This window comes from Lissotriton helveticus (genome assembly GCF_964261635.1).
Source record: "Lissotriton helveticus chromosome 1_1 unlocalized genomic scaffold, aLisHel1.1 SUPER_1_unloc_1, whole genome shotgun sequence".
Classification (NCBI taxonomy): Eukaryota; Metazoa; Chordata; class Amphibia; order Caudata; family Salamandridae; genus Lissotriton; species Lissotriton helveticus.
The window spans coordinates 2,634,177-2,647,286 of record NW_027611648.1 but is presented as its reverse complement, the minus strand read 5'-3'; the positions used below and the strand labels follow the sequence as shown (position 1 = coordinate 2,647,286).

The 13,110-nt window shown below is 45.6% G+C and overlaps 1 protein-coding gene across 1 annotated transcript in view; it reads left to right on the top strand.

Moving 5' to 3' along the window:
- The first annotated feature begins 217 nt into the window (after positions 1 to 217).
- Positions 218 to 13,110, top strand: part of LOC144805422 (uncharacterized) — a 196,517-nt gene continuing 183,624 nt past the window's right edge. Inside the window, exon 1 of the mRNA XM_078671981.1 lies at positions 218 to 2,080. Within this exon, the coding sequence (XP_078528107.1) occupies positions 474 to 2,080 (1,607 nt within the window). The 5' untranslated portion in view covers positions 218 to 473. The remainder of the gene's footprint in view (positions 2,081 to 13,110) is intronic.

Sequence of the window (13,110 nt, the reverse complement as noted above, 5' to 3'; positions counted from 1 at the left end):
AAGAGTCTGAGCTGTGCACTTCCGTGCCACAAGACAAAGACATTATGTCTAGAAAATGATGGCAACAATGCTGAGAAACCACCTACTTTGTAAACTGGCGCACCATTTCAGCTTTCGTCATGTGATCAGTATGATGTGCTTAAAGGAGTGTTTTTTTGTCCTAAAATGATAACAGAACATCATTCAGTGCTCTAAGTGTATTGGAAACTCTTTCTGGCCAAACCACAACAAGAAAAAAAGCACAACGGAGTACTGTCCCAGTTTGCAGCGACCAGAAGGAAGATAAATATTTATGCGCCAGTAGGAAAAACCTTTATCTAATCTAAAGACACAATCACCCACAAGGAAACTTTACACATGTTATGAGTGTAGCAAGTATTTAGTGATCATTTTATTTTTTAATCAGAGAGAAGACATGAAAAATAAGACGCACATAAGGGGAATGTAAGGATAGTACAAGGGCCTTATCAAGCATGTCGTCCCATCAGGAAACACAATCATGTGATGTAGACAAATACATACCTGACCCACAGACACTTACCAAGAAAGAAGAGTCATATGCAAGCAGTGAGAGCTTTAGTTTGTCATCCCTTCTACAGTGCCACGAGGAAACGTACACAGGAGAAAAATCATTCAAATGCACTAAGTGTGTGAAGAGCTTTATTCGATTATCTGACCTACAAAGGCATCAGCGAACACACACAGGGAAAAAACCTTACCATTGCAATGAATGTGGCAGTAGTTTTAGTGAAGCCTCAAACCTAAGGATGCATTGGAGAACTCACACCGGGGAAAAGCCATTCAAGTGCAATGAATGTGACAAATGCTTTACTCGATTATCCGGCCTAAAAAGCCATCAGCGAACTCACACAGGGGAAAAACCATACCAATGCAATGAATGTGGACGTAGTTTTAGTAACTCCTCAACCCTAAGAATTCATCAGAGAATGCACACAGGGGAAAAGCCATTCAAGTGCAGTGAATGTGGGAAGAACTTTTCTGAATCGGCATACCTAAAAAGGCATCATATAACACATACAGGGGAAAAACCGTATGATTGCATTGAATGTGGAAGTAGTTTTAGGGATTCCTCAAAGCTAAGGATTCATCAGAGAATTCACACAGGGGAAAAGCCATTCACATGCAGTGAATGTGAAAAGTCATTTAATCAGTTATCACACCTACAAAGACATCAGCAAACACACAGAGGTGAAAAGCCATTCAACTGCAGTGAATGCGGGAAGCTCTTTAGTCAGTTATCACAACTCCAAAGACATCAGCAAAGACTTGCAGGAGAAAAACCATACCAATGCAATGAATGTGGAAGTAGTTTTACTGCTTCCTCAAATCTCCGGATCCATCAGCGAACACACACAGGGGAAAAGCCATTCAAGTGCAGTGAATGCTTGAAGAGCTTTAGGCAAATCTCAAACCTACAAAGACATCAGAGAACACATACAGGGGAAAAACCCTACAAGTGCAGTGAATGTGGGAAGAGCTTTCGTGAATCAGCAAACCTAAAAAAGCATCATAGAACACACACAAGGGAAAAACTGCACCATTGTAGTGAACGTGGAAATTGTTTTAGTGAATCATTATCATTAGGGATTCCTCCGGAAACACGCGCTGGAGAAAACCTATTCAAGAATAATGAATGTGGGAAGAATTTTAGATCTTTATCGAGCCTAAAACAGCCTCAGACAACACGCATTCGGAAAAAGACATATCGTTGCAATGAATGTGGATGTCGTTTTAGGGACTTGTCAGCATTAAGGAGTCATTGGCGAACACACACAGGGGAAAAACCATTCAAGTGTAGTGAATGCGGGAAGAGCTTCAGTCAGTCCTCAATCCTATACAGACACCAGCGAATGCACACAGGAGAAAAATCATTTGAGTGCAGTGAATGTGGGAAAAGCTTTAGTCAATCAGGACACTTAAAACGACATCAGCGAACACACACCGGGGAAAAAACATTCAAACGCAGTGAATATGTGAAGAGCTTTTGTCAATTATCAACACTACAAAGACATCTGCAAACACACTCAGAGGAAGGGGGCGTGGTCAAGATGGCATCTGAGTAAGTTGCAACAAACTGATCTCCGCGAGCCCAGTCCATCGCCATCCATCCTCCAAGGATCCTTCCTCCGGCGCACCCTGCTTCCCACTTACCTCACCCTTGAAGCCTGTTGTGTTGTGGTACGGGCTCGCAGCTTGCCCTAAGATTTGGCCCACCCAGAAAGCAGCCTGTATTCTCTGACCAAGGCACGGCCTCGGGTGTGGGCAGAGCCTACATCTCAACTAGGCTTTCTCCGCTTTGACTAAGAGGAGCTTGAGCGGTGATTTGGACCTGCCCTTGCCATGTCAGGCGTGGTCCGAGCTGTGGGGCCCTCCTGCTGCTGGGCTACAATTGAGGATCATCTGCACTGCCTGACTTGAGCAAGTCTGATGCACGAGCCAGAAGGAATCAGCTGAGCTGCTGCCGGCATTGTGTGTGTGGCACCCCCAATGACTGCACCCTCCCAGCTTAGACGCGCTGGACGAAGCCTTGCAGACGACCCCTACTTCCAGTCTTCATTGCCTGCACGATTGGGGCCCCGAGCAGAGAGCGGCGATCATGAAAGGGCTCACTCCTCTCCCTTGTGACTCTGATGGGCTGCCGCAATTCTGCGAACATAACGTGTTGCACCATGTTGTTTCCTACCACGGAGGAGTCCTATGTGGGGGGTCCCCCCTCCACTTAAGCTGTGGCAGAATTCTCGCTCCGCTACATGTTTTGTATGGGCCGGTTGTGTGGCCAATAAGTCTGATCTGGGGGGAGTGGACCTGGCTTTAGGGCCAGGACATTGTGTCACCATCCAGAGATATGGGAAAACCTGGGGTCTGGCAGGCGCAGAGATGTTGGCGACCTCAGGGCAGAGACAGGAGGGCAGGCCCCACAGAGGAACAAGCGGCCAGGTAGAGGGCTCAGGCTGTTGCCACAACTGAAAAATACAACACATTCCCTCCCCCCACCCTCGGTCGGGGCTGAAGGACTAGACCTTGCAGCATTGTTTACGAACTTTGATCTGATGGACGCTCTGCTGCGGAGAGGCCCAGACTTCACACCCATGTCAGCTGATACTCTGGTATGAGCCACCTCAACGGGTTGCTACGTCTGCTGAGCGAATTGCACCAGGAGGTTGCCCTCGCTTAGTTGGGGCCATACTAGTAGGCTGTACTTTATACGTATTTTACTAAAGATCATAAGCGGGGGGCCCCAGAGCCGGCAGTGGACTGGACACATGGGTCCTCTTCATTTTTGGGTCATTTCTACCACATCAGCGTATTGCCCATTGGTGTAGTGGCTTGGGAAAGGAAGTTGCAGTATTGATTTTCCATTTTTTGCTTTTTATGTATTCATGTTTTCTTAATGGTAAGCATTGATGTGGGGCTGGAGGGGCCCATGCTGTGGGTGGGGTGGGCATGGGTTCCGTTCTTGTTACATTAATCATGCAGGTCAGTAATCACTTTGCCGGGAATGTCATAGGCATATCCATCTATGTTAAGAGGTATCGCATTTATTAATACCTGAGGAGGCGCAGTGTACACATAGCCTGCTTTCAAGAAACCCACCTATTTTCCCCTGGTCTGAAGGGGGTGCACAGGAGATGGAGGGGTACAGTGGTGGTGCCACGTACTCGAGATATGCCAGGAGTATCTTGATTTGTGTTGCTTCATGGGTGCCTCAATCAGTTTTGCATACTAAAACCGATCCCGAAAGGAGGCATGTGGTGGTTGAAGGGTGGCTAGATGAGTTTCGCATTTCCCTTGTATCATTGTATGCCACAAACTCCTACCCGGCCCATTTCCAGGACTCCAGTATTACCAACTGCCACACTTACTCCGGGCTTTTGGGGGTGTGATTATAATTATGTTGTGGATGTGGTATTAGATCCCATTTACCAATCCCTGATGCAAAGTCCATTTCATTAACAAAACACCTGCAGCAACGGGGATCTCATGCTCAGGTATGGGCAGTATCTAGGGAATTCTCATATTACAAGTTCATACAACCTCCTCACCAGAATTGATCTCTTCTACTGCAGTGCTGATAAACTGTCAGGGTGTCACAGGCTGAACACCTTGGGCGAACCTCCTCTGATCACCACCCACTCCAGCTCTCACTCTCATGGGGCCTGCCTGCATTCCGATGTGTCACGTACCAGTGGACGCTTTACAAGACGCACCATTACCACTGCTCTCTCTGACTGTCTGGATTTGCACTGAAGTGGAAAACAGGGCTACTGAGTCAGATGCTCTGATAGAGTGGGACACATTCAAAGTGGTCCTTAGAGGTCTAGCCATCAAAACAGTCTATGGCACTAAGTTAATGCTGCAAGGGGGAGCTTCAACGAGTGGAAGCAGAAATTAGAACAGACTAACTGCTATTACCCACTAAACGTACAGCTTCCACTCACGCAGGCGAGGCTCACACACAGTACTACTTTAATTAAATTGGGTGCCCTGGACTACAAGGAGCACGTGGCTAGGAAACACGTGGTGGGGACAAGATGCGCAGACTTCTTGCCTGGCTCGTCCGTTCAGACTCGCCCAGGACTCGTATCACAGCACTATCATTAACTCCCAGGAAGCGAGTAACCTCACTTTCTGCTCCTACTTCAATACACTGTATGCCGCTCTAGTAATAGCCGACGCCTCCGCAATATGGGCATTCTTGGAATCACTGCATCTCCCTCAATTACAGGCATCCCACTGGCAGACTTCGAAGCCCAGCTCTCCACAGTCAAAATATCTTGGGCACTTAACCAAATGTCATGCTGTAAGACCCCGGGCGAGGATGGATGGCCCGTGGAATTTTATGATGCTTTTGCATCACAGCTGACCCCACAACTCCTCCAGGTCTATGAATCTGCCTACTCGGTGGGAATACTCCCACAATCTATTATGGGAACAGTGCTTGTGGTGCTGCCCGAACCTGACCGCGGTCCGGTCCCTTGTTGATTAGGTCTTATCGCCATTGTCCCTTTTAAATACAAACATAAAATTCTCAGGAAAGTACTGGCCAATAGTTTGATACTAATAGCACAACATCTAATAGATCTCAACCAGAATGGTTTCATCCCTGATAGAAACATCTTTTTAAACTCATGCCGCCTTTTCGGGATAATGACCTGGGCAAGAGAATCTGGTGCTAATCTCTGGGTAGCTGTCCTCGACATAGAGAAGGTGTTCGAAACTCTGGGGGAGAAGGTGCTTACTTGAAGGAGGTCCTTCTCTGACTTGGGGTGTGACCGAAGTTCCTGATATGAGTTGTGTTGCCTTATAACATACCGGTGGCGAGGGTGAAGATAGGCACTACCATATCTGACTTACTACACAATGAGCGTGGCACACAGAAGGGTTGTCCCCTATCACCTTCACTCTGGCCATGGACCCCCTTGCATTTGCTCTACACAGCAGGACCAGTGGCATATAGTCTCATTATAAGCTGACGACGCATTAGTTTACCTTCTTGAGGATGAACACAATATTCAGCGCCTCCTTTTGACTGAATCACTCTGGCCTCAGAGTGAACTGGGACAAATCCCATCTCTTTCCCCTGCCAGCAACTGCAGGCGAGCAGCAACAGAGACTTCCCCGCACCCCCCTCTACTGGAACTATGACACCTTTACACATCTGGGAATCAGAGTTTATCACACTGACAGACCTGGTAGATGGCAATATAGGGAGGTCATTGTCCACCGTGAGTGGCTCCCTATCTTTCGGACATGCCTCCCTCTCTTCCCTATGGGTGCATAGCTTTCTCCAAAATGTTGGAACTCCTGCTCGGCCATCTCAGTCCTTTTGTACCATGGGTATTTCACAGGACTGTGCTCACCCTTGATTGTACTGATATGGGGCAATGGGAGGCTAAGGGCCACGATCACCAAATTATAGGCCCGCTGTCCAAGGGTGGGGTCAAAAACGTTGAGAATTATGTAGCAGCCCAATTGCAATGGCCGACACGCTGGCTGGAGACAGTTTGTCAGAACTGGGACATTAGTTCAGGAGATCATCTCCACCTGAGGTGGTTACTTGGCTGCAAGGTGGTTGACCATAAAGGGGGCGGGGACACCTATACCACCAAGCATTGTACATAGACTCCTACACACCAGGCCAATTAATCATCCTTCTGGTGATATCCGGCTGCCCTGCACTCCAGTTGAGGAATGATGTGGTCCAGTGTACCAGGGCGGGCCTTACCACATTGGGAGGCCTTTTCAAAGACTAGGACAGCATATATTTATATTTTTTGTTAGTAATTGGGACCCCCAGGGCTCTTTCCCATTCCTCTTTGTGGCGCTCCCGTCCCACCGAGGGATATTGCCTTTGCCACCCTTGTGGTGCACTCTTGCCCCTCCCTGCCCTCACTCCTCTTCCCCTCCTCCTCGTTCCCTGTCTTGTGAGATTCCTTTGCGTCGCAGATCCCCTTCTGGGGCTGCCCCCCTCCACTGCTGCATACCTCCAATTATCTGAGCTTGTTGCTTCTGTTTCCTTCAGTGCTTATTCTTTTCAGTGTGCATGATGCGGAGGCAATGCAGCCATGTGTGTACTATTATGTATGCCATGTTAGACCACGTTGCCTAATGTACCTGACCATATGCTGGGTATTGTTGTCACTCTGTGTCATGTATAAGTTTCATAAAAAGCTAATAAAGTTTTGTTTTTTTAAACCATTCGAGTGCAGTGACATTGGAAGTACTTTTCGTGAGTACTTAACAGTAATGATTCTTTAGTGAACGCACACGGGTCACAAGTGAAGTGAATGTAGGGAAGAGGTGTGGCGCCGCGGCTAGGGCGACTGACTCCGGAATCTGGGGATCACAGTTCGATCCCCGGCACCGGCGGCAGGTTAGCCCAGCACCATGTGACTCTGGGCAATAGCTTGCTTAATCTTCCCGACGGCCCCTAGCGCCTAGAGACCCTTACGGTCGATTGTGCACTTTACAAATGTGGATTATAATTATAATCAATCCTTTAAGCACATCAACAATAATTCGGACCCATCTGTTGACACACAGGTAAGCGCAAGACTTGCAGTTATGGTAGATTATGGTTTTACACAAATAATAAAATTTTAATTATGTGGGACATTCCAATCCCAGATAATAAAAAGTAGAAAATAAAAGTCCCTTAATAGCTGAAAAAGGAAAAAAATAGTTATTGGAGAATTCTAACATTGTAGGTGTCTGCAATGTTCATTTCACTCCGCATAAAATACCCGTAAACACATTGGGAGACTAGCACAGTGTGGGCTAAAGAAATAAAAGATGTTTTTTCTTTCTGTGAAATAGTTATAAAGAAAAACATCCACATATACCTTATTGTACTACCTGTAAAAGCTATACTAAGGACAATGCTATTTTCAGATAACTTTAGAGATTCATGACATAACCCATAAACCAAACATCCTTGTGGTGAGTTCTGCTGGGCTGTCCACAAACACAAACCTGCCTTTGACCAAAAAGGACCATGACAACAGACAGAGAACACTGTCCAGGAGCACAAGACGTAAAAGTAGGAAATGTTAGCTGTAGCGCTCAGATTTAATGCTTGACCCGATGCAGAAGAAATTATGGTCATTTCCACCATCACATGAATCTCTAAATGCAGCAACCATGGCCGCACTTCCCCAGAGGTGCAACGTCTACCTGGATCCATGGGAGATTTGCTGGCTCGCCGGACTGAATGATTTGCTGTTAGATTAATTGTATAATATAAATGTACATTTTTTTTAAGGTGTTTATTTTTACAGAACATCATTCAACCAAACTGGTGAAAGGACAGGATCAGTGCATGATGGCAAACTTATTGCTAGGAGAAAAAGCTGTTTAAGATGTAGTTCTTGATAGGTCTCAAATCTTGATGGTTAAGTAAAACAGGTCGAATGCTAACCTTTCATCAGGCTGCACAGAGGCTCGCGTTGTGTGATAGACAGGCAGAAAATAAAGCCTACAAAGTCACCATGTACATCTTTTTGGGAGTATTGTCGAGGGTTGATGGCTAATAGAGTCTAATTTTGAAATTATTGTTGAACATAGGAAAGAGAATAAAGAGTTTGATTGTACGCTCAGAAGACCGCTAGAATAAAACATATGATACAAAATGACTAGATTTTGCATGTTAATAAAAAATGTGTGCTTTTTGATATTAAATAAAAACAAAAAAACTTATTTGAGTTCATGGTATTTGGCTGCTGATGGTATAGAAACAGGAGTTAACCCCTTCAGCGCTGATGACAAAGCCAGCTCGTCATGGGCGTTACCTATGCTACGCGCATGACGAGCTGGCTTTGTCATGTAACGCGGGATTTTTAAAAATCCAGCGCGCAGCGGGAAAATACGCTAGCACGCATGCGGTTAAATGAGATTGCTTCCCTAAACTGTCAAGATAATTTGTGCTTTCAACAGGAGCCTGGCATAGGTGGCATTAGACGGATCCAGACTCGATGGTGTGACTGCTTTTACCAGGGATCCTGGAATTGATGGCATTAGAGGCTCCAGTCTTGATGGCGCGACTGGTCTCAGAAGGGCCCCTCTTTGCATATTTCCTGAAACTGCAATATTTTCTTTGCTTTCTATTGTATTAGCTCTCCTGTGATGATAGATACAGAAATGCTACTAGTAATACTGAGGTCAGAGCTTCACTCCATTTTCTAGGAATTTATTTCAGTTGTTTTAACCCAATCTATATCTAATTATTTGAGGGAAGCTACAAACAAACGTGTTTCCTAGCTCTCCTCTTGTTAATAATCCATATAAATGCCACAGAATATTTAGTACTTTATTTAATTTTTACATTTTTTAACTTTTCTAAGATTCTTATATGGTGCTACTTATTATTCTGAGCGATAGAGGGTATTAGATCTATAACAACAGTACCTGTAAAGGGTGTGAAATGAAAGAACCCAGTACAACGAGTTTCTCATAAAACTGCGAGCACCTTGGTAGGGTGAACAGTTATACAACTATGTAATTTAAGTGATGTATTTTTGTCTAAACGCTTCTTCAGAGATCATATCCAGAATGCCACTATATCTATGACCCGGACTGCTAGAGGTTTTTAAGCATTTTTGATAATATGGGCGACTGTCCTCGGCCTCTATACGAACATACAGTCTGTGGAACCACTCCACCGGTGCACTGAAAGGGACCTGCTCGAGCTGTTATCACATGTAACTTGTAAAGGAGAATTCAGTGGGTTCTTATGAGAGTTAGTAATCCCATAGTCCTATAGGAGCTTAACGTTTACATTTATATGCCACTATGTTGGAATTCCATCCCCTTCTGTACTGGGCCAATATAAGGGCAAGTAAGTGACCTATACTGCAGTATGTCTTGGTTACCTGGCAAACCCTACTGAGAATTTGGGGAGAATGTTCACACAATTATTTTGAGAGCTTTTGATGTCACTGGCTATAAATATGTCTTCACATCTAACATGGGCTTCGATAGGAATTCCATAGAGCATATTATCAAGCCCATTATCACTGCTTTATCTGCAGTTTTCTGCCGATAAAGCGGCGATAATTTTATCACCTGTCTTGATAATATGCCCCCAGTTTTTTTATTTTACCCCAGTGTCAGGCTAATCTTGTGTCTGTGTGTGAGTGTGAAGCCTTGACCTGGCCTTTGACATGAGTGAGGTGCTGGACCTGCCATTGACCTGGAGGAGCAACACAAGCATGTCCTTACTTGTTGGACTTGTTGGTCTCTGTCATGGGTTTAGTATGTAAAAGAGTTGTGGCAGCGTACCATGTTTTGTGACTCAGTAGTTGAGAACAGACCTTTCCAACAGTGTCACAAGAAGGGAGGCCTATTGTCCTCGTGTAAAGTTCTTGTTCTGTGCACAAACCTAGCTCCTAGCGTAAACATCCCTGTGCACATTATGTTTAAGGCAATGCCTCTTTTTGGATGGTCACCCCCAGGTTTTCGGACTGATGCTGCTGTTTTTGGACCGCCAACCAGACGTCTGTGCCAGGGCCCGGCCCCCAAAATGTGTATGTTACATTGACTATACCCAATTGGCATAAGCTAACTTAACTTAAGTTAGCTTATGCCATATTAGTATATGGTATCCAGGACATGTAATTTAGAGAGTCTCCTGTTGTGCAACCCTGGGTGTGACATAGGTGAAACCAGTCTCCCATCAGTCATTGCAGACTGGAAGAGCAGTCAAACTGCTAAGCCAGCTTTGCCATTTACAGCAAAGACAAACCTCCCTCAACAATATGTGCACACCACCCCTAGGTCAAGCCTACCGACCCCTAAAGCAGGGTGCAACATTGTTCATGAGCAGAACATGTATTTTTTATGTTCTGACAGAAAAAACACAAAACATTTGTGGACGGACTTGATTGCCCTATTGGCGAGTACAGGGTTACGCGCTGACCCTTCAGCTGTGCTAACTCCTGAATGATGCGACCACAGTTGATACTCCAAGTATCAATCAACTTGTTGCACTAAGCCTGACTTGACACACGTCGAAATAAGTGTAACCTGTTGTAGCGTTCATCTTCTGCATAGTCCTTCTTTGTTGCATTCAATCTCTTGTATCCTCAACGGTTGGTTGAGAAGCCTGTCCACGAGATACCTTTCTGCCCTTTTGGGGAGGCGTGCTAACAACTCCCAGGATGGAGGCAATAGGGGCTTGCACTGGAGAGAGGCGTTACCTCCCTCTTGCAGGAAGGCACACGGGTGTAGTCTCAAATGGCGAGCTTCTATGGAGAAGCCGTATTTGAAATGTAAATGGGTAACATTTGGGAGAGGGACTGCTCCATTGGTTAGGCAGACAGGCTGGCACTAGGGACAGGGAAGTGAAAGCCAGTTGTCAAACCGGTTTACCAGGAAGTGGTTGTCAGGAGGGAGGAAATCTAGTCGCCCATTGACTACCAACCATATCCCAGCTTGAGGGCCTTGTCATAGCATAAATGGGGGCACCCCTGGTACCCAGATCTCGACTGGATGGGCATGGGCTGCACCTGCTGAACTTGGTGGCTCACAAGAAAGAGGGGCCGCGCCTGCCGGGTCTTGTTGCTCAGTGGACTAATGCGTCCATTGCAGGGGCGTGTGTTCGACCTCATTGTCATAGGTTCAAATTCCCGCGGGTCCACTCAGCCTTTCATCCATCTAAGGTCGATAAAATGAGTACCATTGAGTTGTGTAACAATGAACATCTGTTATTCAGCGCCAAGAGACCTCTGGGTAAACGTGTGCTTTACAAATACACATGTTATGTTATGTTATGCTGTGTGCTACTCAGGGAGAAGTTGTCTCCAGAGTCCAGCCAAAGCTAAGCGACTCCAAGCGTCAGTTGGCTGACCTCCTGTTCACAGCGCAGGGCCACAATAGATGGGAAGCACGCTGGGGCAAGTTGGAAGCCCAGAATCTCCAAGCTGCCATCAATCACCGCCATGCAGCCCCAGGGACTTAGACCCAATGCTCAATTCTGCCCCAGAGTGCACTAAGTCCATCCGGAAGAGTCGTCTGAGTGCTGCTCGGTCATCCAGGAGCTTAGTTATTACCCAGTGAAGGGTTTGGCTGTGACCACTATACCAGGCGACTGGTAGCCCACTGTCACTGAGAGGACTTCAAGGGATGTTGACCGTGCGACCACGACCATCTCACCCCCTTTTGTGGACTGAGGAGTAGCTGCAGGACGGTTGAGGCCTGAGTGGAGCAAACTGGAAGTCCAGTCCTACAGGCAGGTCATAAATGCGGCATTGAACCCAGAGAATACGGCCTAAACATCAGTTTGACGCTCTTCATTCACCTTGCATATTGCAAGTTCATGCAGTCTATCGGCTATTCAGAAAACTCTGCTCCGGCCGTGTCAAAATGAGGAAATAGCCATAGGCGAACACAACAACAGTATACAACTGAATCAGCATTTGTCGCACCTTAGTTTCCTGATCTGGTGATTTTGCAAATCCCACTTCAGTCTCATAACACCGAATCATCTTACAAAGCTAACAGCACAGCTCAGGGCTGACTCTGCTTCCTCCAAGCACTACTCTACATGCAACGTAGGGCACTCGTTTTAAATCAAAAGACTGTGTAATTCTTAAGAAGTTTGGGGCATGTTAGCAAGAACCTCGTTAAAATTATCGCCATTATAGCAGCAGGAAACTGCCGCTAAAATGGCGATAAGGGCTTGCTAATATGCGTTATAGAATTCCAATAGAAGCCCAGGTTAGATGTGCAGGACATCTAACCTGGGCTTCTATTGGAATTCTATAACGCATATTAGCAGGTTCCTGCCACTAAAACAGCAATAATTTTAATGAGGTTCTTGCTAATATTCCCCTGTGGAACCCTGTTCAAGGAATAAGGAACGCTAAGTTGTGGGGTTGAGTGAAAATATGTAACATCAACTGCCTGCCATAGATTATTGTAACTCTGAACTCCACCCTAAAACCATGTAAGTATAGCATGCAATGAGATAATTCGATTCAGAGCCTCAATTTACCAATCACTGCTTCACTGATGAACGGTTGGATAATATAGCACTTAGCACCATAGTAACTTAACATTTTGATTTTGCGCCAGACTATGAACACTTACGCAACGTAGCGCAACTTTGAACCTGTTCTAACATGATGGTTTCCTCGTTTGTATCTAAATGTAAATATTAATATGTAACTTTTACATTCTTAATGATTGCGATGAGAGGAGGGCAGTGCGAAAAGCTTGATTAACATTTTTATACACAGTGTAATCATTTTTAATTAATCAAAACAATAAATTACATTGTTATTGGCTTGTCTTCAGTGCACGCAGCCTTGGCAGCAGCGCACGCAGCACCTTTATTGCTGCACATAGCAGAAATAATTAGCTGGAACATTGGAAACAACCATAATGTACAATACCAAGCTCCTTTGCACAGGTCATTTGACCTTCCGAATCCTTTCATGGAATGTTAACGGTCTTGGCAATAGGCTAAAATGGAAATTGTGGTGAAATTGCTGGTTAGACACGACCCAGACATTGTCCTTCTGCAAGAAACCCACCTGCAACAGTACAGGGTAACAGCTATGGGTTGCTAGCCCAAGGTAGATACTGGTTGTT